This window comes from Benincasa hispida, chromosome 5 (assembly GCF_009727055.1).
Source record: "Benincasa hispida cultivar B227 chromosome 5, ASM972705v1, whole genome shotgun sequence".
In the NCBI taxonomy this organism is placed as follows: Eukaryota; Viridiplantae; Streptophyta; class Magnoliopsida; order Cucurbitales; family Cucurbitaceae; genus Benincasa; species Benincasa hispida.
Genome location: NC_052353.1, coordinates 49,752,903 through 49,778,148, shown reverse-complemented (window position 1 = coordinate 49,778,148; position 25,246 = coordinate 49,752,903). Strand labels below are relative to the sequence as shown.

Below are 25,246 nucleotides of genomic sequence, written 5' to 3'. Positions count from 1 at the left end.
ATTCTCAAACAGATTAAACCCATCTGAAGCTAATTCTAAACGAACATTTTGGGGATCTAAAGCTAAATTAGGAAATTCGCGATCAAAATGTTTCCGAACAGACTATGAAAATGGAACAAATAAGAGCTAACATTATAAATAGACTATGGTTAATTATAAATGCACTATGAGCAAATAAGAAATGGAAATGGAACAAATAAGAATAAATAAGATTATAAATAGATTATGGTCAATTCTTCTTTTTAAAAGTTAACATAAAATTAATCAATTCTTCTTACCTAACATAAAATTACTCAAATTTTAAACAAATTATAGCCTACCCAAGAGAGACGGACGATTCCTTCAATTTAAAAGTGTAGTCAAAGTTTAACTCACCAAGAGAGACGGACGACAAACGACGGAGTAGCTAATGAACGACAGACAATGAGTACTGACGGACAACAGACCTTCGATTTATGTTTTTTATGTTTGCCTTCGATGTGTGCTAGAGTTAAAAGAAGGGAAGAAATTAGCAGATCTGAAACGATTTAAGGGTTTTATAAAGGAACTCCCAACAGGCTACTGTAACCATCGAGAGTTCCTACCTAACTTCTGACGAATAAAATAATTCATCGAGAGTTCTTTTATATTTCCTAACAGGCATGGGAGGGGTCGAGAGTTCCTTCATGAAGAATGGTCTTCTGTTCCCATCTCCCAATGCCTGCTTGAGACGCGTCGAGAGTTATTGAGCACTCCCGACGCCGCCCTTACATAATCGGGGGAGATCCTCTTTTCCGATAGTGTATCTCCTGACAATCGTTTTAGGCATTGGAAGAATCCTTTTTTCTTGTAGAACTATGCTCGTTATGGTAAGAAAAGAACATTAATTAGAAGAGACCAAATTACTACTTAAAATAAGAATACAAAGAGAAACTATGTGTGAAGAGAGAGGGCAAAAGTATAAGATCCTCCCTAATAAAATGCCTATATGGCAATAGAATGGGCAAACACACTAAGATATCGTTCGGTAGCTTTTTGGTTTTCGGCTTTTAGTTTTTTAGTTTTCTGTTTTAGAAAACAAAAATAATACTTGTTTGGTAAATATTTTTTATTTTTTATTTTTCAAAATTATTTCTAGTTTTTTGTTTTTTAAAAGAGTTAGAGATGCAAAGATATAGGTAAATTATTGAAAAAAAAAAGTTATATAGAATAATCACAGAGATAAAGAAAAAGTTTTAGAGAGAGAACAATTGAAGTTCAAGAGAATATTTCTTAGAGAAAAATAAAGAAATATTAAAGAGCAATAGATGCATTAGATCAATAAATTAAATATTAGTTAAAATAAAAGAGATAAATTCTACATAGAAAAAGGCATCTTAGAGAAAGAAGTAAAAAGCAAGATATACGTTAGATAGAGAATACTGATAACGGAAAGAGAAATAAAAATTACAGAGAAATATTAGAGAACAGAGAATTTTGAAAGTAAAGTTAGAGAGTAAAAGATTATTAGGGGGAAAAAAAAGATAAATTAGAAAGGGAAATAAATTTTACAGAGATGTGTTAATAGGAGAAATTTTAGAGAAAACGATTTGGAAAAAAAAAATATTTACAAAATTAGAGAGAAAAGTTGGAGAGATGCATTAGAAAAGAGTGGAATAAAAGTTACGAGTGATGAAAATTTTGGAGAAAGTAATTAAAAAAATTAAGGGGAGAAATTTAAAGAAGAAAATTTAGGGATATATTTGTTCAGACTAATAAATCATAAAGAGAGAAAAGTTATAGTGAAAAGTTTTTAGAAGAAAAGGTTTAGAAAATATATATATCAAATTTGAGTGAAAAAAGTGATAGAAATATATTAGAATCGAAATAGAACTAAAAGTAATACAAAATTTTAGGGAGAAAAAAGATACGTTTATTTTTTTAAGGGCTAGTTGCATAAATAGAATTTAAGCCCACAATAATAGAATATGTAGTATAAGGATAAAATAATTACATAAATAGATCAAAAAATAGTAAAAGACTAAAAAACTCATGTCTAGCCACCATTTTTTTCACTTCTTCCCGGTTTTCTCAAATTAAAAGCTATCACTGATAGCTATTAGTAATAACCACTGATAATTGCTATCAGCTGCTATCACTGATAGCAGCTATCAGTGATGACCACTGATAGGTTCTATCAGCTGCTATCGTTGATAGCTTCTATCAATTGCTATCAATGATAGTTGCTATCAGCGATAGCTTTCAATTTTAGAAAAATTAATACAATCTTGAAATATAAACTTTTAATTTGCTATCAAACATTATTAGCTATCATTGATTCACTTTCATCCATTGGAATCAACGTTGAAATATTACTACTTAAAGCTATCAGTGGCTATCAACGATAGATTTATAAATAGTGATCAACTTTGAAAGAAGACCAACAACTTTGATTACCATAGTAGTTATCACTAATAATCTTTTATCATGACTATCACTGATAGCAGCTATCAGTCATTATCACTGATAGACTTTCATCAATTAGAATCAATCTTGAGATATTAACACTTAAGGTTATTAATGATAGATTTCTATAATTGGTTATCACCTTTAAAAGAAACTCGATATATAGATATCACTTAAGTTTTATCACTGATATCACTAACATTACTCATATTGTGGTTATCAGTGATAGCTTCTTTCACTGATAACATCACTAATAAGATGCTATCAACGATCTCACTGATATCATGCTATCAGTGATAGTTCTCTATCATTGATAACGTACTATTAGTGGTAGCTTCTATCACCGATAACGTGTTATCGGATAACTTCTATCATCAATAATATGCTATTAGTATAAGCTCCTATCATTGGTAACATGCTATTAGTAGTAGCTTCTATCAATCATAACCACTGAACACCTTTTTTCCCCTTTCTTGTCCTTCCCAAACATTTATAAGTCTCTTTTCTTTTCGATGATAGCTTCTATCACTGATAAACATTCTATTAGTGATAACTTCTAGGTATTCTCTTACATTTTAGTTCGAGATTCAACTTTATTAATTAAATTCACTAAGTTGGCTATCAATGATAGATTTCTACAAGTGGCTATTAACTACGAAAATATAATCAAAGATTAAGCTATCAATGATAGAAAATATTAGTGGCTATCACTGATAGACTTTCATTTGTTATTTATATTTATTATTTGTTATAAAAATCAAACTTGATGATTGGCTTGTTGGTGTTAAGTCACTTATGAATTGAATATTTCAAGTCATGCGTATAGAACTCAGCCTCATAATTCTTGTGAAAAAAAAGGGAAGAAGAAAAAATTCAAATAAAGGAAAGAAAAATTTTAAAAATAAGAGAAAAAGAAGAAGCAAAAACGGAAGAAAAAGAAAGAAAATTAAATAGAAAAAAGGAAGCAAAAATTGGAAAAATGAAAGAAAAACTAAAAAAGAAAGAGAAAGAGAAAGAGAAGAAGCAAAAAATCGGAGAAATACAAGAAAATAAAATAATAAAAAAAAATAAGGGAAGAAGCAAAAATCGGAGAAATGGAAGAAAATAAAAATTAAAAAAAGGAATAAGTAATTGCTGAAGAAAGAAAATAAAAAAAAATAAAAAAAAAGAAGGAAATGAAAGAAAATAAAAAAATAAAGGAAAAAATTAAAAAAAAAAATTTGATGTTATTATTGTATTCTATTTGTTACAGCCATTGTTAACGACACAGGGGCTGTCTCTTATACACATCTAGATGTGTATAAGAGACAGATATATATATATATATATATATTAAAATCGTAGACTTTGTTAAGATAATTATGGAGGTTTAAATTATTTAAGTTTAAGACTTTATTACTTTAGTTCTTTAGATATTGTAATATTTAAGATAGGAGGTTCTAATTTTTAAATTTTAATTTATAAAAATTACGAGAATTTAGCATTTTAATTATATTTTTTTAAATTGAATGTGTATTAATGTTTTTATTACTAAAATTGATAATATTTTATTTAAATGAAAGTTGTATTAGATATGTTTAAGAAATTGTTAAAAATATATATTTAATTGAAATAAAAAATGTTAGAAAAAAATGATAGCGGAGAAATTTTTCCCGCCACGTTCCCCGAAGAAAATTTGTGGGGACATTGAATGGAATAGGGGGACGGGAACGGAGACAGAGAGAGCTTCCCCATCCCCGTCTCGTGGACATCTCTATCAATGGCCTCTGAGAGATCTACTAATAAAAGTAATGTTAAAATATCACTATGGTCTTGCATTTATTTATTTATTTATTTTTGAGAAAATGGTCTTCATTTTTTTAATTTAGTCTATTTTTAATCTCTATTCTTCGATAAATCTTTAAAATGGTATCCGAACTAAATTTGAAAAAACTAATAATAATAATTTCTATTCAAGAAAATAGATAATATACATATATATGTTTCTCTAAAAATTGTCAGAAATAGCATCATCAAGTTTTCACATTTCAAAACTAGCATCCCTTTTTAAAACTCTCTAGAATAGTTTTTCTCGATCTTGCCTGTAATCGGCCACCAAATTTTGTTTTAAAAAATCACTATTTCTAATTTATGAATTGTTTTGGGCAATGTACATCTTGGGTAGATTATACACTGAGATTCGGTTACTTTTTTCAAGTATTATACAATCTTCCAAATCTTATATTGAATCTTATATATTTTCAAATTTTCTACAAATTCATTTATCTTTACCAAATATTACATCAAATATTTACGCAGCTTTTCAAATCTTTAGCCAATTCCTATTTTCATAATTATATAAATTTCCAAATTATCCAAATGTTTTTTAAATGATTGACGTATGATATTTAAAATTTGAGAAAGACGAATTTTTTTATTAAAAAAAAAGATAGAAAAAAGGTAAGATATGAGAAATAATAGAATCTTGGTGTTATCTATTCAAAACTTCACCCATAAAACCCCAAATATATAGATTCACAGTGTTATTTTGCCCGAGATTAATACCAAAATTTTATATATTTTCCATATCTTACCCTTTTTTTTTACAAATTTAATCTTTCCCAAAATTTAAAAATCAAAATGCAATCACTTGAGATCCACTTAAACAATTGGGGAATTCATTTGAAAGTTTGGAAATTCATGTAATTGTGGAAACATAAATTGGGCTAAAGATTTGAAAAGTTGATATAATGTTTGGTAAAAATAACTTAATTGGTAGAAATTTTGAAAATATATAAGATTTGGTATAAAATTTAGGAAGACTACAAAATATTTAAAAATAATTAGCATATTCTTGATATGTAATCGGCCAAGATGTAGCAAGAAGACCTTAAACAATCAATAAGTTAGAAAAAGTTAAATTTTTAACTAAATCTCAATAGATAATGTGAGGCGAGATGTACCAAGAAAAATTATTCTGACGAGATTTTAAAAAGAACGCTAGTTTTGAATAGTGAAAACTTAAAGGAGTTATTTATAACAAATTTCCATATTTCTCAAGTTTCTAAAAGGTGACACAATAGGACTAATTTTTTTAGCAAAAATTAACAGTAAATTAATGGTAGGTAATTTCAAGACTTATTAAAAATATAATGACTAAATTTAAACATTTGAAAGTATACCAAAATTATATTTCAACCTACTAAAATGAGTTTGACTTAATGGTATTAGCATGTGTTTCGATTCAAGAGATCGAAGGTTCAATCCTTCACTCGGTAATTGTTATACTAAAAAAAATTATATTTTAATCTAAAAATAATGTCCATAAGAAAAACTAAAACGACATGATTGGCCTTTTTGGTGAATATCAGAAAAGTAAGAATCTCACATATGGATAAAAATTTGTTTTTTATTAAGTTTCAAATTTTTGATAAAACTTAATAAATAGTTCTTATGGTTTGATAAAATTCTCATAAATTAGTCCCTGCCGTAGGGAATTTTATGAGGGTTTTATCAAACTATAGGGATAAATTCTAAATTTTAATTATAAACTATAGGGACTAAATTCAAACGACTCGTTTGCTCTTCAAGATCGACTTACCTACAAATGAGACAATTTAGGCATAAGAATTATTCATTAATGGTAGGATTAAAGACATATTATTAGCACTTTTGAGAGCTAACAATAAAGTAATCTTGGTAACACTACGAATACGACTCACTTTGTAGTTGTTACAATTGTTGTAAAGTACTACAAAGGATCTGATCCTGATCATTCATGTCGAGACATATGAGTGTGGGTATTCTTAGAAGAGACTGAGAGAGAATTTGGTGTAACTATAATAATTTTACTAGTCGTAATAGCCTTCCTTTTCTTCTTTCTTCATTGGATACTAAGTCGAGTACGTGTCGAAGTGAAAGCCACTGGTTGTAAATTTTTATGATTTCTTTCTTTCTTTCTTTCTTTTTTCTATAGATATCGAGTCGAAAACGAGTCAAAGTGAAAGCCCCTAAAAGTAAATTCTCGTGATTTTTTATTTTTGTTATATTCTTATTTTTCAGCTATTTTCTACTTATTCCTACGGTAAAACGAAGAGATTTTTCTCCCACATCTTAGTCATAATATTCCTTGCCCTAATTTTGTCAATAAAACATTTCAACAGCATATTTTCTCAAGTACTAATACAGTAACTAGTAAGGAATAAATTCATAACGTATTCAATTTAGAGTAACTTTCTACTTTATTCAAAAAAAAAAAAAGAAGAAAAGTTTAAATACTATTTTGGCCTTTGTATTTTTTGTTTTTATTCATTTTTGTCTCTCTACTTTTTAAATATTCGTTTTAATCTTTATACTTTCAACTTTAGTCTATTCTGGTCCCTATACTTTAAAAATGTTTATTTTGGTCATTGAACTTAATAAATAAAATTAAAAAAAACCATTTTTATCCTCTAAAAATGAAAATGAAGAAACCAAATGACAACTTTATAAAAGTACAATGACTAAAATAAACCAAAGTTAAAAGTATAATAACTAAAATAAACATCTTTAGATATAGGGACCAAAAGAATAAAAGTTAAAAGTATAAGAACCAAAATGAATAATTTGAAAGTATGAGGACAAAAATGAACCAAAACCAAACATATAGGAACTGAAATAGTATTTAAACTAAAAAAATAAAAAATAAATAAAAATAAAAACTTCTGTTTATTCTTAAAAAAATGAATTATATGTTTCTCCCTTTTTCAGCAATACTATCGTTAAAAATATGTTTAGAAGTGATTTTAATATCACTTTTGTCATCATGTTCAAAATTACTTCAAAATATATTTTTAATCCTCCAACATCAATTCTAATTATATCAAATTTACGTTTAAAAGTGAGAAATCAAATATTAAACTAATTTTTAAATGTTTAAATACATGTTTTAAAATAATTTTGAATATGACAAAAGTGATTTTAAGCATTTTAAAATTATTCTCAAACATGCAATAAAATTATGTCTTTGGGAACCAAACTATTAGACCTATTAGATTCTTAAGGCTCTATTTCACCGACCTCTCTTCGTGTTGACTATGATTCGTTATTAAAATGTGTTGTTTTAAACTCCATTCGAACATCCTTTTTCACATCCATTAAATCAAGATTTGCCCCAAGAACCTTGAACAGTGACAAAAACAAATGGCCACAAAGAGAAGTGAAGCCTCCTGAGACCTATTTATATGAAAACCTGACCCCATCCTTCTGCTCATTAGAACCCCAACTCAAAATAGGTAAAATGAGTGTGGAAATATTGGATAGTACCACCATTGTCAACTTTGTTGAAGATGAGGCAGCTTTTAATGCCTACATAAGAGACCGATTCGATCACCTCGACACTAACCATGATGGTCACCTTTCCTATAATGAGATGCTGGAGGAGTTGCAAAGCCTCAGGGTGTTTGAGACCGATTTCGGAAAGGATGAGAAGCTTGATCCAGAAGAGCTTTCTTCTGTCTATAGTTCTCTGTTTTTGCAGTTCGATCGTGACTCAGACGGAACGGTTGATCTGGATGAATTTAAGACCGAGACTAAAAGGATGATGCTAGCTATGGCTAATGGGATTGGTTTCTTACCCGTTCAGATGGTGCTTGAAGAGGGCAGCTTCTTGATGAAGGCTGTTGAGCGTGAAACTGCAATAATGGCCGCTTAAGTAAAGTTACCTTTAACTGGCTGTATTTGTAAGTTCAAGAAACAATTCAGAAGAGTGAGGTTTTTGTTAACTGAAATAAGATATGTTGTTTTTCTTTGTCAGTGCATAAAAATTTCCTCTAGATTCAAAAGAATAGTAGCCATTAACTTATGTATAATTCTACGGTTCCCGTATTTTCTACTTGAAAATGGATGATAGTTATTATAAGAACAGGGACAATTTAGTTATTATAAGAACAGGGACAATTCAGGAGCAGGAATGAAGCAGAACATACTTTCACCAAACAAATCTAACATAGATGTTAACAACTTTCCAGAATTAAGATCCTCCTTCCAAACTTGAGATAGGATGGCTGATCTTTTAAGAATTTGATCATCATGCTTGCCCTTTCTACTAGTGCCGCCTGACATGATTTCATTTTGCATCTGTCGAAAAGATGTAGAAGAAACCAGATTGGAATTGCTAGAGGCAGCCGGAACGACTGTTCCTTCCATGTGCAATGCCGATGACTTTGTTAGAATGACACCCATTGGGCCATCAGTTACCATCTTCTTGAGGGGAGGCTGCCCTTCTAAGTAGTCTGCATTTGCCTTGCGTTTGTCTAATATTTTATACATGCGTCAAAAAAAAGATGAGTTTTAGCACGTCAACTTCAAGGAAAATACAAACTTCCATCAAGAACTATAAGATTCCAAAACTTTTTGGAGTTGAGGGATTTAGTAATTTACAAAGAGAATATGTCAGCATGCAACAATTAGGACATATCAAATATTTACATTTTAGAACAGCAGGCTCGCTATTCATATAATTCACGACATACTAATGGGGACGTTTCTGTATGCCAAATATTTACATTTGCTATTCATTACATAAAACTCAGAACCAGAAATTCAATAGAGAAGGAGCCAAAAATCTTCGTCATTCAAGGAATAAAAATTTCCAGCTTGGAGAAAAGCAAACAAAACTTGATAGACTTTTGTATCTCAGTTGTTCGATTCAAAGAAAGTTACAAGATCTTACTTGGGAATGCGGTGGTAATAACTCTTGCATTTGTCTGCAAAACAGAACTTGCAGGCATACTAGGCAAAGGAGGAAAAATCTTGACACGTTCATATATGCATTGACCGACCGCTCGCTGTAAAACATTTTATGTCATTACAAGATTACATCAGCTTCTACAGAATATTCTGGTAAGAAACTAAGAAAGTTATACAAGATCCTAACAGAAGAACTCACTAGCAAGGCTCCATAAACGCGCCAGGCTTCATATCTCTTCATCTCATTCTTTTGATTTGCAAGAAACATCTCAGTTTCCAGAAGTCCCAGATATGGCTCGAGATTTGGTAGTATAAGGAGATGAACCTATTAAATATTAATACTATAAACTGAGACCCTGCATGGATTACTGAAACATACCAATGACAAATTAACTATGAAGTCAAAAGACCTTTTCACTTTTCATATTTTTACTAATTGCACTTGAAAGATGAGTGAACATCATTATCTTACTTCAGAACATTTCTTTTCAAAGTAACGGAATGAATATAAAGGTCAAAGGCTTTTCTGGTATACAGTTCTATATAGTCGTGAGAAACTAAAGGGTGTTTTAATTTTTTTTTTCTTTTTTAAAAAAAAAGTCTGCAGGCCAACAGATCAGATTCTCTTATAGTGTTGGTGAGAAAAAAAGAAATATCAAGCTAGATATTTTGAGTTTGATGATATCAAGCTTGAAATGAGGTTAGAAAACCAAACGTTTGGCTGGGAACAAGAAGGATGAATTCATCAAGTTACAAATTCAAATGTGATAAAATCAGCACACCAATCTTAATCATCTTTTAAGTTCAACCTGATTTGGCTTGTTCATCTCAAATAACAAACAGAGGCAAACTATAAACTTAATCACTTCCCTTTTCTCTCATAGAATTGCTTTGCATACTTTTGAGACAAACACGTTAGTTTATTTCCAGGCAGTCATGTTTTCTTTTTCGTCCTTCTCCAACATCCAACCCTCTAGTCTAATTAAAGAAGCATGCAAGAAAAAGCATACCACATTCATCCCTAAGGCTGCTAATCCTTGAATTGCACCATAATGTTGAGTCAGAGACCGCTTTGGGTCTAAAAATGCATTGAGAAGAGTTTTTGTGAGCTTTGTCTGCAGAGTGTTGTAAACATGACCAAACCTGCAACATTGAAACTGCAACCTTGCCAAAATGATCTAAGAGCAAAACATCTTGGAAGGAATATTACAGACAACAAAGAATTATACCATGCTCTGAAGAACGGTGTTTAAGTAGTATGTTTATTAGTAGTATAATTTTAAGATAAAAAACCTAATCCCACTGACAATAGATGGAAAAATACAAAAGAGCATACAGAAAGATAACCCAATAAAAGGGGACATCAAACCCCAAACTAGCTATAAATAAAGGGTCCAATCTAAAAGCAAAAGGCCTAAAGGATGATTACAAAAAGCGCAAGTAACAGATGCCCAAAGAGAGATCCTTCAACCCCTCAAAAACACTCCAAATCCTCTCTAGCCATATTCCCCAAACTTAGCATAAAAAGCACAATGCCACAATCAAACCTCACAAAAGGGGAATGGAAGAGGCCTTCCTCCATCATACCTTAATAAGCTCCCACTAAGTGTTAGAGAAACCTATTGTCTGCAGAGTGTTGTAAAGTAATATTCATATAGAATGTGGTGTTTTAAAATGCCCAAGACACACTAAGGTATAATGGCCCTCTAGAGCCTAGGTGCAAGGCGCACAAAAAGGCGCGGGCTTTTTTTCTTGAGGCGCACTATATATATATATATATATACTATATACATGTTTATTTACACAACAAAAAACATAGATGGATAGAAATGTGACTTAAAGAAGAATATACCAAAAAAAAGAGAGAGAGAGATAGATAAGATTTAAATATTAGTCATTGACTCATTGTCATTCAACACCAAGTTAAGTGAAACGACACAAAAACAATCAAGTAGACCAATAAGATTTGATTTTTTGTGTAGCCGTCAATCGTACGTAGGTAGTATAATGATGTCAATTAGGTTTAAAAAATTATAAATATATATATATATATTATATTAAAATGCTATTTAAGTAATATTAAAAAAAAAAAGTCATAGGCGTGCCTAAATGCGCCTCATCACTTCATGGAAGGCACCGGAAGGCGCGCGCGCCTTTCGTCGTGCCTCACCTCCAGCGTTGCGCCTTGCGCCTTGCGTCTAGGTGCGCGCCCGGTGTCACGGTCATGCTTGTCCAGGACGTGTTGCCCATGGCCGCATGTCCGCCTCCACCTCTATTTACTATGCTTTCATTCTATGTATTTTCTTTTGCTAGGTAGTTTTATATGTACTTTTCTTAGTGAGTGACCGCTCACCCATTTCCATATGCAAGGGTGACGGATGTTTGTTCATAATGCACTATATGGGGATAAGACTAACCGTTACTTCCTCATACCCAGAGTAGTATGTTATAAAGCTGTTATTGTTGCTTATTGCTTTCTAGCCTACAATAATCTTTCTCTTCTCTATTCTTACATTCAAACGGTTTGCGAAAACTTTTTCTCCAAATCCGTTTTCTAAAACCGTTTTCTCTAAAACGGGGGTAGAGGTTGCGAGAAGTACTCGGTGTGCCATCGGCATTCCGTATTCGAATTGACTGACTTGTTTGTGAGCAGAAACAAGTGTCGCACAATCGCTAAGTGAAGCTTTTGAAAGCGCAACTGTGATAGATTGTATCAGAGCCAAGTCGACTCGTGGAATTGAGAAGCTTTGATCATGTCTGCTACGAAGCAATTGGGCAAGTCCCAAGTTGACCGATTGGTCAAGAATGAAAAGAAAATTCTCTATTTAATAGAAGTCCCTAATCAAGTTCGGTTCCTAGAGACTCGGTTACAGGAAGTCACTGACCAGGCCGATGAAATTGATGCGGTGGCTAGCCGCTTAGACGGGATGCCCGTCAAGGAATTGTTGACAAGGGTTGAGACCCTAGAGGCAAAAGCTACAATGAGTGGGCCTCTCGAGCGTAGGGATGGTTTGTTGGGTTTTGTTGCCCCGGTAGAAGAGCATGTCAAAGAACTAAACAGCTCGCAGAGAGCGATCATCCAGATGGCGACTGAATTGTCCAAAGACTTTTGAGCCACCATTGATGTCATCTGGGCAAAGATTGCGGACATTAGTGCAAAAGTTAACCTCACCATGAGAGCGGTGAGAAATCAAGCCTCAGTCGGGGGTGCAGCCCAATTCAACAGGGTAAAAGTAACCGAGCCTAAGCCCTTTTGTGGGACTCGCGACGCAAGAGCGCTAGAAAATTTTATCTTTGACATGGAACAGTACTTCAGGGCTACGAACACATCGACTGAAGAGTCGAAGATCACCCTAGCAACGATGAACCTAGCAGAGGATGCCAAGTTATGGTGGAGGTCCCGTTGCATGGACGTCCAAGAAGGTCAATGCACCATCGACACATGGGAGAGACTGAAACAAGAGTTACATTCTCAGTTCTTCCTCGAAAATGTTGAGATTTTGGCAAGACGCAAGCTATAGGAATTGAATCATACTAGTACTATTAGGGACTACGTGAAACAATTTGCTGGATTGATGTTGGACATAAGAGATATGTCCGAAAAAGACAGTTTTCTGTTTTGTCGAAAGCCTGAAACCGTGGGCAAAAACAAAACTGTATGAGTAGAGAATACAGGATCTCCCAACTGCATACGTAGCGGCCGAACGTTTGTTTGACTTGATTGATGAATCCCAAGAGATAGGCAACACTCGAGGTCCCTTAATCTGGAGAAAGAGCAACGGTTCGAGCCCATTGAGAAACAGTGGGGGAGTAAAGACACTAGTGAGGATAGTAAACCCCCTCGGCAGACGACTGGAAATACGTGACAAGGGCAGAATCAGAAGAATTTTTATCGGTCCTTATCCTGATATATATGCACGGGACAGCACAAGATGAGCGAATGTCCAGAACGAGCAGCCTTTAATGCTTTCCAAGCCTTATTAGCTTCGGACTGGAAAGGCAAAGCTGTTCAGGTAGAGGACAAGAATGTACAAGCAGAGGAAGATAGAACCCCACAAGTTGGGGCCCTGAGATTTTTAGCTGTCCTCCAGAAGAATGTAGGAGAAGCAAAGGGTTCCCCAGGAGGCGGACTGATGTATGTTGATGCATGGGTCAACCATAGATCGGCCAAAAGTACCATGGTTGATTCGGGAGCCACCCATAATTTTATGTCCAAAACAGAAGCCAGACGACTGAATCTCCGTTGGGAAGGAGGCGCTGGTAAAATGAAAGTAGTGAACTCTGAGGCCTTGCTGATTATAGGAATGGCAAAGAGAACAGTTGTAAAGTTGGGGGATTGGAGTGGCCCTGCCGATTTCGTGATCATCAAGATGGATGACTTTGACGTGGTGTTGGGAATGGAGTTCTTGCTTAAGCACAAGGTAATACCGATACCCTCACCAAGTGTTTAGTGATCACAGGATCTATGCCCACCATTGTGCATGCCGAGATCAAACGGCTGAATGGGATAAGGATGATCTCGGCCCTCCAGTTATTGAAGGACTTTACCCACGAGTCAGTCGAAACCGAAAAAGAGAGGGCCCCCCAAGACACTCTGCGTGTCTTGGAACAGTGTCGTGTTGTTGAGTCGAACAGTTTACACAAGTCCTCGACTCCAAAAAGGAGGAGAAGGAGAGGAAGGAAGCCCAGACACCGAGAGTTCCTACCGAGAGACTGGGTTCAAGTAAATTTGTGCCTGGGACAGTTTCAAAGTCAAAGGCAAAGAGAACATCACCTCATGAGTAGCTTCAGAGGACCGGTGGAAGTCATCGAAAGGGTTGAGAAAACCTCTTATCGGGTCCAGTTACCATCATGGATGGAGATTCATCCTGTCATCCACGTTAGTAGACTAAAACCCTATCATCCCAACCATGCCAAGGAGGGATGTAGGGTGGTGACCCGTTTGCATGTCACGACGAAGAGAATGGCAGGAGAAGAAGCCCATGAGAGACTTGCTGGAAGAAGCAACAGAGCTGAAAGACCAAGGACCAAGCTGGGAAGAGTTTCTGGAGAAGTGGAGAAGCCTCCAAGATAGAGAAGTTCGTTGTGAGCACGTGGAAGGCCTCAAAGGCAACTGCTCAATAGTGTGTTGAGTTCGTGCAGAGTCGGTTGACGGGGACGTCAACCAATTGAGTGGGAGAGAATGTCACAGTCATGCTTGTCCAGGGCGTGTTGCCCATGGCCGCATGTCTACCTCCACTTCTATTTACTATGCTTTCATTCTATGTATTTCCTTTTGCTAGGTAGTTAGTTTTATATGTACTTTTCTTAGTAAGTGACCGCTCGCCCATTTCCATATGCAAAGGTGGCAGATGTGTTTTTGTTCACTTCATAATGCACTATATGGGGATAAGACTAACCGCCACTTCCTCATACCCGGAGTAGTATGTTATAAAGCTGCTGTTGTTGCTTACTGCTTTCTGGCCTACTACAATCTTTCTCTTCTCTATTCTTAAATTCAAACTGTTTGCGAAAACCTTTTCTCCAAACCCGTTTTCTAAAACCGTTTTCTCTAAAACAAGGTTGGAGGTTGCAAGAGGCACCCGGTGTGCCATCCGCGTTCCGTATTCGAATTGGCTGACTTGTTTGTGAGCGGAAACAAGTGCCGCACAATCGCTAAGTGAAGCTTTTGAAAGTGTGACTGTGACACCCGACCGCGCCTTTTAAAACACTGATCTGCTGTATACATACAGCCGAACTATTTAATTTAAAGAGGAGATTGAAATGAAGAATTGCAAATACTGCAAGTGATTGATAAGAAGCAAACCAATAGAATAGATAATTACATTTTTTTTTAAATGAAAAATTTAGAATATATAACTAATTCAAGTTGATATTCCATGTACGGCATGCAGTTCTATAACCATGTAAAAAGTTGGCTCTAATTGCTTATGGCCATAGTCAAAACTGATGAGCATTTGATTAAACAGAACCTGACAAAATAAATCTCACCTTTTACATATTAAAGCAACCACTTTTGCTGCGAAGTCTCTTAGCTCCCAGTGGTTATCTGTAAACCTATTCCCTAACCTTTTTGCAACAAGGCAGGTCACAACAGATGGCATCATTTGGTGTAGCTGACAAGAAAATATGCCTGTCTCAGAGACAGAATGAATACCTTCCACACAAAGCACCAAGCAAAACCATATATATTATCCTTTTTGTTGACTTCAAGCATGGTTGGCTCACAATGTAAGAATAGAATGCAAACTAAATATCCTTTGAACAAGTTCAAGAATGATCAGAAGCCTAAGTTGGTATTTGATAGAGAAAATAGGAGGAAAATTATTCACAATGCCAAATATTTGACATTGGGAACACTTATCAGCTTATTCTAGTGATCAACTTGAAATATTATCTTCACGTGAAATGTTAGATGCAGGCAAATAATAAGTCCAGCTTTTTCTTTTCTCAAACACGAAAGAAGCTTTTCATTGATATGAGAGAAGTAGAGGGAGGAAATTAAAAATAATAATAAATAATTAAAAATAAATAAATAAACAAATAAAAATAATAAAAATAATAAAACAATAATACTATATATAAAAGCTAAAGACACTCCCCAAAGAACCTTGCAGAAAAACCCGTTTTACTTTGAATTTATCACAAAAGGAGTATAATTGTTATGTCCTGCTCATGAAATAATCCCTCGAACTTTCAGGATCCATAAATGAACTTATAAATATGAATTCCTTCTTAGCATCTCTATAATGCAGACAAGTCACATATGCATCTCCGTCTCAACCAATTATCTAAAATTGAATGAGTTCTATTCTACTTCATATTCTAATATCAACTACTCTGAGCTAAAGCCCAGAATCATGGAAGACAAGGCAGCCCAAGATGATGATAGTAATCTGGCTGCTATAGAACATCAACGAGTTGTCCCCAGTTCAGAATACTACTGGAATTAGACATTCATGAATCTCAACTCAACCTTCAGAAAAAGAAGCTTATACATCATAAAACAGATCTGTTGAATTCAACTCACATAAGGTTCTATGTGGATGTGAGGATTCTGAAGAAGACTCCAAACGACACGCATTAAAGCAAAAAGAAGGGAATAATCACCCAGTCCACGAGCAACCTGATATAATTGGAGAATCAACAACAGTAAATTTTAATAAAAGATCTTAAGAACTTCTCATACAATCTCTAGATCTTGTATGCTCAAACTTTATACCTCATCAGCTATATAGCACGTAAAATAAGGAACCAATGGATGAAGTCCTGAGTCCGTAGCTAAACTAACTAATGCCTTCTTAAAAAGGTCTGTATTGGACCTACTAACAACAAGCTCCGTGATTTTGTCAAAATAAAGCTGCAAATAATGTAATGAAAACATGTAGGTTAGATATCAATTAAACTTTAATAGAACAATATAAGCAAATAAGAAGTCATTTACCTGAAGCTCCTTGGACAGTATATGCTTAACTGGTAATTTGATGTCAACTGGAAGTTCATCCTTTTGTTCACTACTTCTGACATCAGAAGGTGGTAAAATTACTGTAGAAAGGAAAGATACAATATAGAGGTTACTAAATAACTTGGGTTGCAACAACTGCGGGAAAAATACAGAAAGATTACATCCAATTCTTTCTTCCTGTTGGAAATATTAAAACAAATCTAAACATTGGAGGCTTTGACCATTAGCAGTATCCTTCATAACCAACAAAACAAAAAGTCTTGCACGGTTGCACAAAGATCACACAAGTGATACAGCATTTGCAGAAAATGTCTTAAGATCATAAAACCTCAAGCCAATTCTTAGAGCAACAAACTTATATGGTTATATTTGAACTTGGACCTTACAAAGTTGTAATAAATGAAGCAAAACTAAACATACATCTCCCCTCTTTTCCTTTTGCCACTTCATTTCAATAACTACAGTTGGTTTTCATTCAGGCCCTTAAACACTCATCACTCATAATGAAATGTTTCTTCTTCAAAACCAAAAAACACAAAAATATCTGCTACATGCTAGCAAATTCAGTGCTGCAAGCGAAATTGTCATTTATATTTTTGGGTATCAGAATAAATATCTGTCTGTCTTGAGAGTTACAACAATCGACATTTTAGTCAGATTTGAGACAAACCTTCTACAGGAGCATTTTCTGGTATTGCAGGCTGTACACCTTCGATTGCTAGCCAATGGCAAAAAACTGCTGTATCAAGAGGAGCTTTTGGCAACGGGGCATCAATAACCTATAGTAAAACAAAAATTTGCATTCAATGAACATTGGCCTAAATGGGACATGTTGAATGGCGAAATTTTTCTTACGTCTTTAAATTCCAGATCCTTGTCCTCAAGGTAAAACAGATCCCTATGTCCCATGGCTCTTTTAAATCGCAAGGGCCCTCCCGAGGCAAAGCCATATATTGGCTGGCACATTAACATCAAAAAGGAGAGTGAATCATTAATAGAAAATGATAAAAGAAAAACAGGGTATGTGGGGTTGCTCCACCAGGATCTTTAAAGGCATAAAAATCATACATCTAAATATCTGATGATTTAACACATCATAGAAGATAAACTTTACAAATATTTTTAATATTATGGAAGCGTTCAAGATATACCAACAAATCAAGAATAAATTCCTTTCTTATCTAGTAAATCAAACACGCCAAAGTTTGTCCTTAGGGACCAGTTTATTGTTCTCGAGGAGTGCTCACCAATTCAAGGATATTTCAAGTGAATCCAATCATTATGATAGCCAATGTCAATATGACATACTAGGTATCAAAGACAGGACATGATCGACAGACAGATATCCCGATAATCTCACCCCAGTTTAAATCACCTACATAATGAAACTTATGGCTTAAATGGTGCATCACTTGTCAGAATTGACAAAGACAGACCATTACATCACTCCAAGTCCTAAATCAAGATAGAAGAAATAAAAGAATATATGCATATATAGAAGAACTACCATCAAAGGCATATGGATTTAAAACACGCAATATGGAAGCCATATGCAGTAGCATTGTACTTACCTCTACATTTCTCAGGTTTAGTGCACCATCAACATCATCTGCTGTCAACGTAGTTCTCTTGGAGTGACGCATGCATTTGATGGCCTCCTAAATTTGAAGTAAGAAAAATATTTAGCTCCTCCATCATTTATCATTCTACAAGCCACACTATATTTATAAGTTTTTGAATATCATAAGATAGCAACACTAGAACAAAGATGCATGACCTCTTATTCAGTTTAGCCACACATTACCTAGACCAGCACTGGATTCATGAATGCCAACATCCAACCGTTTCAAAGACTAGTCACCTAATTCTTCTCTTTGATATAAGGCAGGTAAACCCCGATTTTTATGAACTCAAAATCCCTGTTAAGCAACGCCTAAATTACACTTCATTGACATTCATATCTCCACAGTTGCAGCCCACTTCGGATTGGCACTTGAAACCAACATTTTGTTTCCCCTCCTTGATCGAAACAAATAAAACCTAAAAATAGTCTGCTTATGCCGAACATAAACTTTAGTTTAAGCATAAACAAGAAAATTACCTGCATGATCTCCCGCAAACGATATTCCACATCAGGAGCAACTGCCAATGCAACATCTGGAGATAAGTTATTGATCCCAACACATTGCGCAATGACCTCAATGTTTTCTTTGGGTACAATACTCATTTTGTTTCTTCAAGATCTCATGTACTGAGCGCCCAAGTAAACCACATACGTCCTACGATGTAAAACCCCCATTAATCAAAACCTCCGTAAAAGTAGATAATATTCACAATAGAAGAAGGGGGAAAATCCTGTTAAGCTTAAGGTTAACCACTCCAGCTTAGACAGCATTTGGAGACAAATTACACAGACCTAAGAAAGTAGTAATTGTGAAAATGAAGAAATGGCTTCCCCAAATTTGTTCCACAATTGATAAACAGAACTAAGCCACGGAAATTGAATCTAGGATCAAGAAGCAAGATTTTCAAGAGCAAAGAGCTTACGAGTTACGATTACGATGATGAGTGGCACTGCAAGAGACTAAGCGGAGGAGAAATTTTGAAGCTTTGGCAATTTATATGAGAAAATCCGCAGGATGGACGATCCGAGTTTTTTCGCGGTGGACTTTGAACATAATATGGAAGGAAGAGAAACCGGATGAAGCGGGTAACCTAACCTCCGAATCCGAATTCGGATTTTGGACAAATTTCAGCAATATACTCAGTTTTAAAAAATAATTACAAATGGAAAAATACTTACCTGCATCCTAGATAATACATATTTCTATACGTCACACCAAATTGTTCAATCATAATTTGTTATGGGATAACTTTTATTTTTTAAAATATTTTAATATTTTTTTATGCAAGTGGTGGGAAGGGATGTACAAAAATGAGTACACTATGGGATGCACCCAAGTATTACTCTTACAAATTTAGAGTTGTTTTTAAAATATTGGAATTACTCGAGGGTCGTGTGTTCGAGGGAAGAGTTGGACAGTACATTGATTATTTTGTGAAGTTTGTGGAATCTCATAAACATAGTTTGTTTTGGAGGCTATAAATTTAAAGAAAAAGGTAGAGATATCGGTCTGTTGGAAGTTAAGCGCTAATGAAGGACTTACATGCAATTGAATGTGAGTGGTTTGGTAGCAATCCTTTCATTGAAGTTGGGTCTAATGTGCTAGAGATTGTTCAACTCCTCAATAGAGAGGTTATTTCTTTAGCTGAGATTGGGATCCTCATTGAAAATATTCTTTCTGTTGGAAACACTATTAATATTGTTCATTTTTGCCACATCCCTCGAAATGTGAGCAAAATTGCTCATTCCATTGCTATCTTGGCCTCCTTTCAAGGGTGTTCTTTGATCTAGAAAGAAATTTTTCTATGTATACACGATCTTGTGTTCTTCACCTGGTACCTTAGGTGGCATATCTTTGCATCATTTGTGCTCATATATATCGTGTCATGTCAAGTAACATGATTTCGTTATTCACATCTAACAGGTGTGGATTGAATATTGATAAAGAAAAATGTGCTCTATTTCCTACAAATTTTCTTAATTAAGCCCAAGTATAAACTTGATGAAGGTGTCTTGGTGAGAACCAAGGTCGAACTTAGGGACTTTGTACTGAAAATAAATGTTGAACTTAAAAGATTGAAATGGGCATAGACATAGGTTGATCTGATGAATGTGATGATAAATTTTTATACACTAAATTGATGAATTAATTACAAGTTATGGTGAGAATGGATGAAGGTGAATGACAAAAATGTAGGTGGAGATGTGATGCGTTGAATGTGAGTGTGTGATGGTGATGCATTGAATGAAGGAAATAGTAATGGTGGTGACAGAAATGCAACACAAATGAAGTCGTGTGTGTTAAAGAGGTTGAAAATCAGTTGATGAAGTAGGGTTGAGAAGGTTCACTAACATTTATTTTAAGTAATGCATAAGTATCCATTCATGTTGCATAAGTATCCTAACTTATAAAATGATGGACTCAACCCTTAGTGTTTCAAGCCACATCTATGCTATCTCTAGGATGCATGCTTAAGTTTATTTCGACAAAAGATAGTTAACTTTATCTCTAAAACTTTTTTCTTTTATTGTTTAAGAGTTCCATAGCCACTTGCTCTCTTGAGTAGTTACCTATTTCTACTTAAATCAATTTGTCAGATGGATTCAAAGAATAGGTTAAGCACATATCAAACAAGATGAATTTCAACTTATACAAAATTTATGAGGATGCTAGTTCATTCTTCCCAACCCATTAAGAAATTAGTTGCTCATGAAGGAGAGAAATGAAAACATGGATGGATGAGAAATGAAGGAAATCATGCTTATATTAAGAATAAAGAGCTTTTTAATCTAAAAAATCTCAATACAAGTTCAAAGTAAAAAGAAAAATAGAGTAAAATGTAGAATTAAAGGCATCAAGTCGTCGTTTGTAATGTCTTGCTCCTTTCCTCTAATGGTGGTTGCTTCACCACGGTGATGATGGAGGTTGGTGGTTCTCTCTTCCTTATCAAAGAAGAAAACTGAGCTTTCACTCATAATTCTTCAAAGAAAAGCTCGAGAGGTTGAAGACAATGTATGAGAGAATTGGGCAGAGCTTTGGTTAATCTTTAGACAAAAAGTCCAACGTTTGAATTGAAGATCAATGGGCTATTTATAGGTGTGAAATGGAAGGTTCTTAGCTTCTTTCTAATGATTATATGACACCTTTGCATTTAATTTCATGTCCCTGCTATGTCGACTTCGTCATGTCACTGATTTTTTTATTCTACTGCGACTGTGTCAAATCAACTACCAACTTGCATCTTGATTAGACTTCCACCACACATGCATCTATCGTTTTTTGTTTGTTGGGTTTTATGCCCTAAAACTCGTAGATAGTAAATGTAATTAATTTATCTTCATCAATAAAGAGTTATCGATGTTATTGATTGTGTTGTATTTTACATCTTAATAATCTTAAATCCAATAAACTAACATCCTAGGTTGTCTTATGAGTCTTGAATTATATGTGGAGACATATAAAGATCAATGTGCAAGATACAATCTAAAGGGTCTATATTATAGGGATAAAGTTGGGTACATAATCCTAGTGACACTATGGATACGACCCACTTTGTATTTAATACAAACGCAATGATTTACCACATTCGTGTAAGTGACATTGGAGTGAAAGTATCCTATGCAATGAGTTTACATAAGATCGAACCACAAAATAGTAACCACTAAATGTAACATTGTTGACTAGTTAGGTTTCTATTTCAATAGGATGACTTAGTCTTAATCCTGAATGTATTATGAACTCCTGTTCACAAAGGATTATCCTTTGATTTGTATGGATGAGAGTCATCAGTGTGCTAACTCAATAAGTCTACTAATGGATTTCACTCCTTCCCAACTTTAGGGTAATGAGTATTCCCTTAAGTGGTGTCTCCGAGACTTGAACAAAAGGCTCTACCCTCTTGCTAGCTCGAGAAGAGGTAAACGATAATTTGACCTAGTTGTTGTTACGAATACCTGTGAATGACTAACTTGTTTTTATTGATCTATATTTATGGACACAAAAATATATCTGTAGTGAAAAGGGTGCAACTGCGATTCTTTAGTAGAGTGTACCCATAATTAACAAATTGTAACAACCCAACTCCCTAGGACTCGAGCTAGGTCGTTACTATACACATGCATGCATAGAATTTAAAATGATACATTTTTATAGCGAAATAAATGCTAAATAAATAAAGTCAAATAAAATATTTTCATTAAAACTTAATAAAAGTCAAATAACAAGGTACCCATAAATCATAATTAGAAATTTAATGAGTCTAGAAAACTGTAAAAGTTTTCAAACATGAAGACTGGAAGTGGAAAAACATGAAAGAAATCTAAACACCATGAGCGGAAGCATAAAACATGTCCCAGTGTCTCGATCACGGATTCCACTTGTCATTCGCCAGAGCGTCCCTACTCTTACCTGAAAGATAAACATGAGAAATGGTGAGTATAAAAATACTCAGTAAGTAACCCCATTACTGGGATCAGGCTAGACATCTATGCCCTCTAGATGTCTACCTCTAGTGGAACATATAAACTGCTTTAGTCCTCATGGGACACATACATACATGAAAAACTTATTTCTATCCTACTGTAGTTAAGTATGCCCACTACCTCTAGTAAGTCCCGTAGGACTCACAACCTTTGATGAATCCCAAAGGAAACAAAATTTCTTACGTACGCATGGTTATGCATACACCTCTTTCGTATACACATAACCCACTTAATGTGTACCTCTTCCATACACATGGTTACATATACACCTCTTTCGTATACACATAACTCACTGAATGTGTACCTCTTTCATACACCTAGTTAAGTATACACCTCTTTCGTATACACCTTACTCAGTGAGTATGTACCTCTTTCGTATACACCTTACTCAGTGAGTATGTACCTCTTTCGTACACCTGGTTTTGTATACACTTCTTTCGTATACACACATAACCCACTGAGTATACACCTCTTTTGTATACACATAACCCACTGAGCCTGCACCTCTTATGTACACCCCAATAACATTTCTTTCCTGTACTAACGCCCTTGGATGTGCATCACTTTCATGCAGTCACATAGTTTGGAAAGGAAAAGAAATTGCATCTAACTTCATATTACACATAACATTCACATAATCATGGATCCTCTAAAATCTCCTGATCAAGGTCATGTTAATTAACCTCAACATGTAATTAATCTAGTATTAATGGATCCACTCTAGTACATCACTTTCATGTACTAACTCATGTAAACAATCAAACATGTGAAATTCCATAATACATCATATAGCTTACACACTTTCATAATAAATCACATAAATAAACACATCAACAAAATGTGCCAACTTTCACCTAACTTTAAAGACATTCTCGTAGTAGTGTAGCTTAACTCATAATTTAGGGTCATACCAAATCGTACTTTTAATATATCTCATAAAATTCTAAATCATGCTCATACATTAACATACTTCAGACATATTATTACATGCTCATATATCTTTTCTAAAGAGTCCATTAAATTTCGGAACAATCAAAATCATCCTTGTGACTAGTCTTAAAATCCTCAAAAATAAATCGTAAATTTATCGCCCGGCACAAAGGCGGATCAAGTAGTAAAATTACTTACCTCAAACAATCTTGGAACAACTCCCAAAAGTTGAAGCTTAAACTGAACTCGCTCCCTGCAAACAAAGCAACGAAAACTTATCAATAGAGTCTTAATCTCACCGGACAGTTGGCTCTAACCAATCCAAATTCTGGAATCCAACCTGAAAATTTATGGATAAATCAGTTCTTGGCCAAAACTTAATTCAATAACAATGGCATTCCAAAATGACCTAAAACACCCAAAATAGAACTCTGATTGGCAAACAAATTCCACTTACAACAACTAATCACTAACAAAAAAGAATCCAAGAACCCGGGGAAATCCGAGGCTGAGGTCGATCAGAACCACGACGCGGGTAGAAAACTGCTAGAACGACTGATTGGCTGCAGGAAAGTGCAATCTGACGCGTCTGGAAGTGACGATTGTCGGTGGGTTCGCGCGCGGCAAGCCTCGATCGTTGACGGTGGACAAACAGCAGGGCTCGACGAAGAACGACTGAATGAAGAACTTCGATCGATGGCGAGCGACTGGAAGCGGCTGAAGGCAACGACTGAAGCGGCAGCGTGAGGGTTGGATCCAGCAGTGCGACCGGTTGAAGGTGGACATGCAGTGCTTCGAGGTCGACGAACGGTGGTCGGTGTTGGCTGGGCAAAAACTGCGATGAACACGCGACGAAGGGTGGGGGCGGCTAGGGCAGATCGGGGGGAGTGGGGGGAAGAACTAAAAAAAAAGAAGGAAGAAAGAAAAGAAAATTTATTTATTTAGTTTATTTTATTTTATTAGAGCAAATCTTTTGATTTGATTTGATTTTATTCTATTTCATTTTATTCTTTCCTTCCCTACACAAATATATATATATATATATATATATATATTTAAAACTCTTTTCCTTTTCCTTTTAAAATTCAAATTTCAAAATTAACAAAATGTCCTCAAATTTTACGAAAATATAGAATTTGAATTAAAAAAACTCGAGATGTTACACGAATATTGATTAGTTTGGTTAATGAGTTTAGCCAGATCTCATATCCACCAGGTCTTCTTGTTAGCTCATTAAAGGATATTATTGAGGAAAGATTTGAATTGTTCAAATCAATTGAAAAAATTGTATATTAATGTGACTAATATATAATTAATTATGTGTGATCTATAATTCAAATTATGTTATAGAGAAATATTTGAATGAGATTCAAATATTTAATTCATATGAATTAGATTCATGAAGAATTAATTACTTATAATGTCAGAGAGGTGGAAGCATATAAACATGTGATGTATATAATTAATCAATTATTTATTTATTAAATTAAATTAAATTTAATATATGGTTATTTAATTAATGTGCCAATTAATTAAATAAAGGGTTATTTAGTTAATTAGCATCAAGGGTGAAAAAGGAAATACTAACCCTTCTCCATACAAATTCATCATAT

General features: G+C 34.4%; 2 protein-coding genes and 1 long non-coding RNA gene across 5 annotated transcripts; 1 reads left to right on the top strand and 2 right to left on the bottom strand.

Annotated features, from left to right (window-relative positions):
• The first annotated feature begins 7,536 nt into the window (after window positions 1–7,536).
• LOC120077919 lies at window positions 7,537–8,196 on the top strand. Its single transcript, XM_039032024.1, has one exon. The coding sequence runs from the start codon at window positions 7,682–7,684 to the stop codon at window positions 8,093–8,095; it is 414 nt and encodes a 137-aa protein (XP_038887952.1). The 5' UTR covers window positions 7,537–7,681; the 3' UTR covers window positions 8,096–8,196.
• An 82-nt stretch (window positions 8,197–8,278) lies between these two features.
• On the bottom strand, window positions 8,279–19,322 carry LOC120077918 (transcription initiation factor TFIID subunit 6-like). 3 transcript variants are annotated; one of them, XM_039032021.1, is made up of 13 exons: window positions 19,145–19,322; window positions 18,699–18,876; window positions 18,169–18,255; window positions 17,453–17,554; window positions 17,268–17,376; window positions 16,577–16,677; window positions 16,355–16,492; window positions 16,163–16,258; window positions 15,124–15,248; window positions 10,143–10,275; window positions 9,332–9,457; window positions 9,116–9,230; window positions 8,279–8,696 (listed from the first exon to the last, which is right to left on the bottom strand). In XM_039032021.1, exons 2-13 carry the CDS (start codon window positions 18,822–18,824, stop codon window positions 8,323–8,325), a joined length of 1,632 nt encoding a protein of 543 aa, XP_038887949.1. In that variant the 5' UTR covers window positions 18,825–18,876; window positions 19,145–19,322; the 3' UTR covers window positions 8,279–8,322. The 3 variants fall into 3 exon arrangements, with proteins under 3 accessions (XP_038887949.1, XP_038887950.1, XP_038887951.1); XM_039032022.1 differs by lacking the exon at window positions 19,145–19,322 and adding an exon at window positions 18,402–18,613 and having other exon boundaries at window positions 8,295–8,696; window positions 18,699–18,825; XM_039032023.1 differs by lacking the exon at window positions 19,145–19,322 and adding an exon at window positions 18,402–18,516 and having other exon boundaries at window positions 8,295–8,696; window positions 18,699–18,808.
• A 3,072-nt stretch (window positions 19,323–22,394) lies between these two features.
• On the bottom strand, window positions 22,395–24,548 carry LOC120078015. Its single transcript, XR_005481889.1, has 2 exons — window positions 23,832–24,548; window positions 22,395–22,629 (listed from the first exon to the last, which is right to left on the bottom strand). It is a non-coding gene; the product is annotated as an uncharacterized LOC120078015 (long non-coding RNA).
• Between the last annotated feature and the right edge of the window lie 698 nt (window positions 24,549–25,246).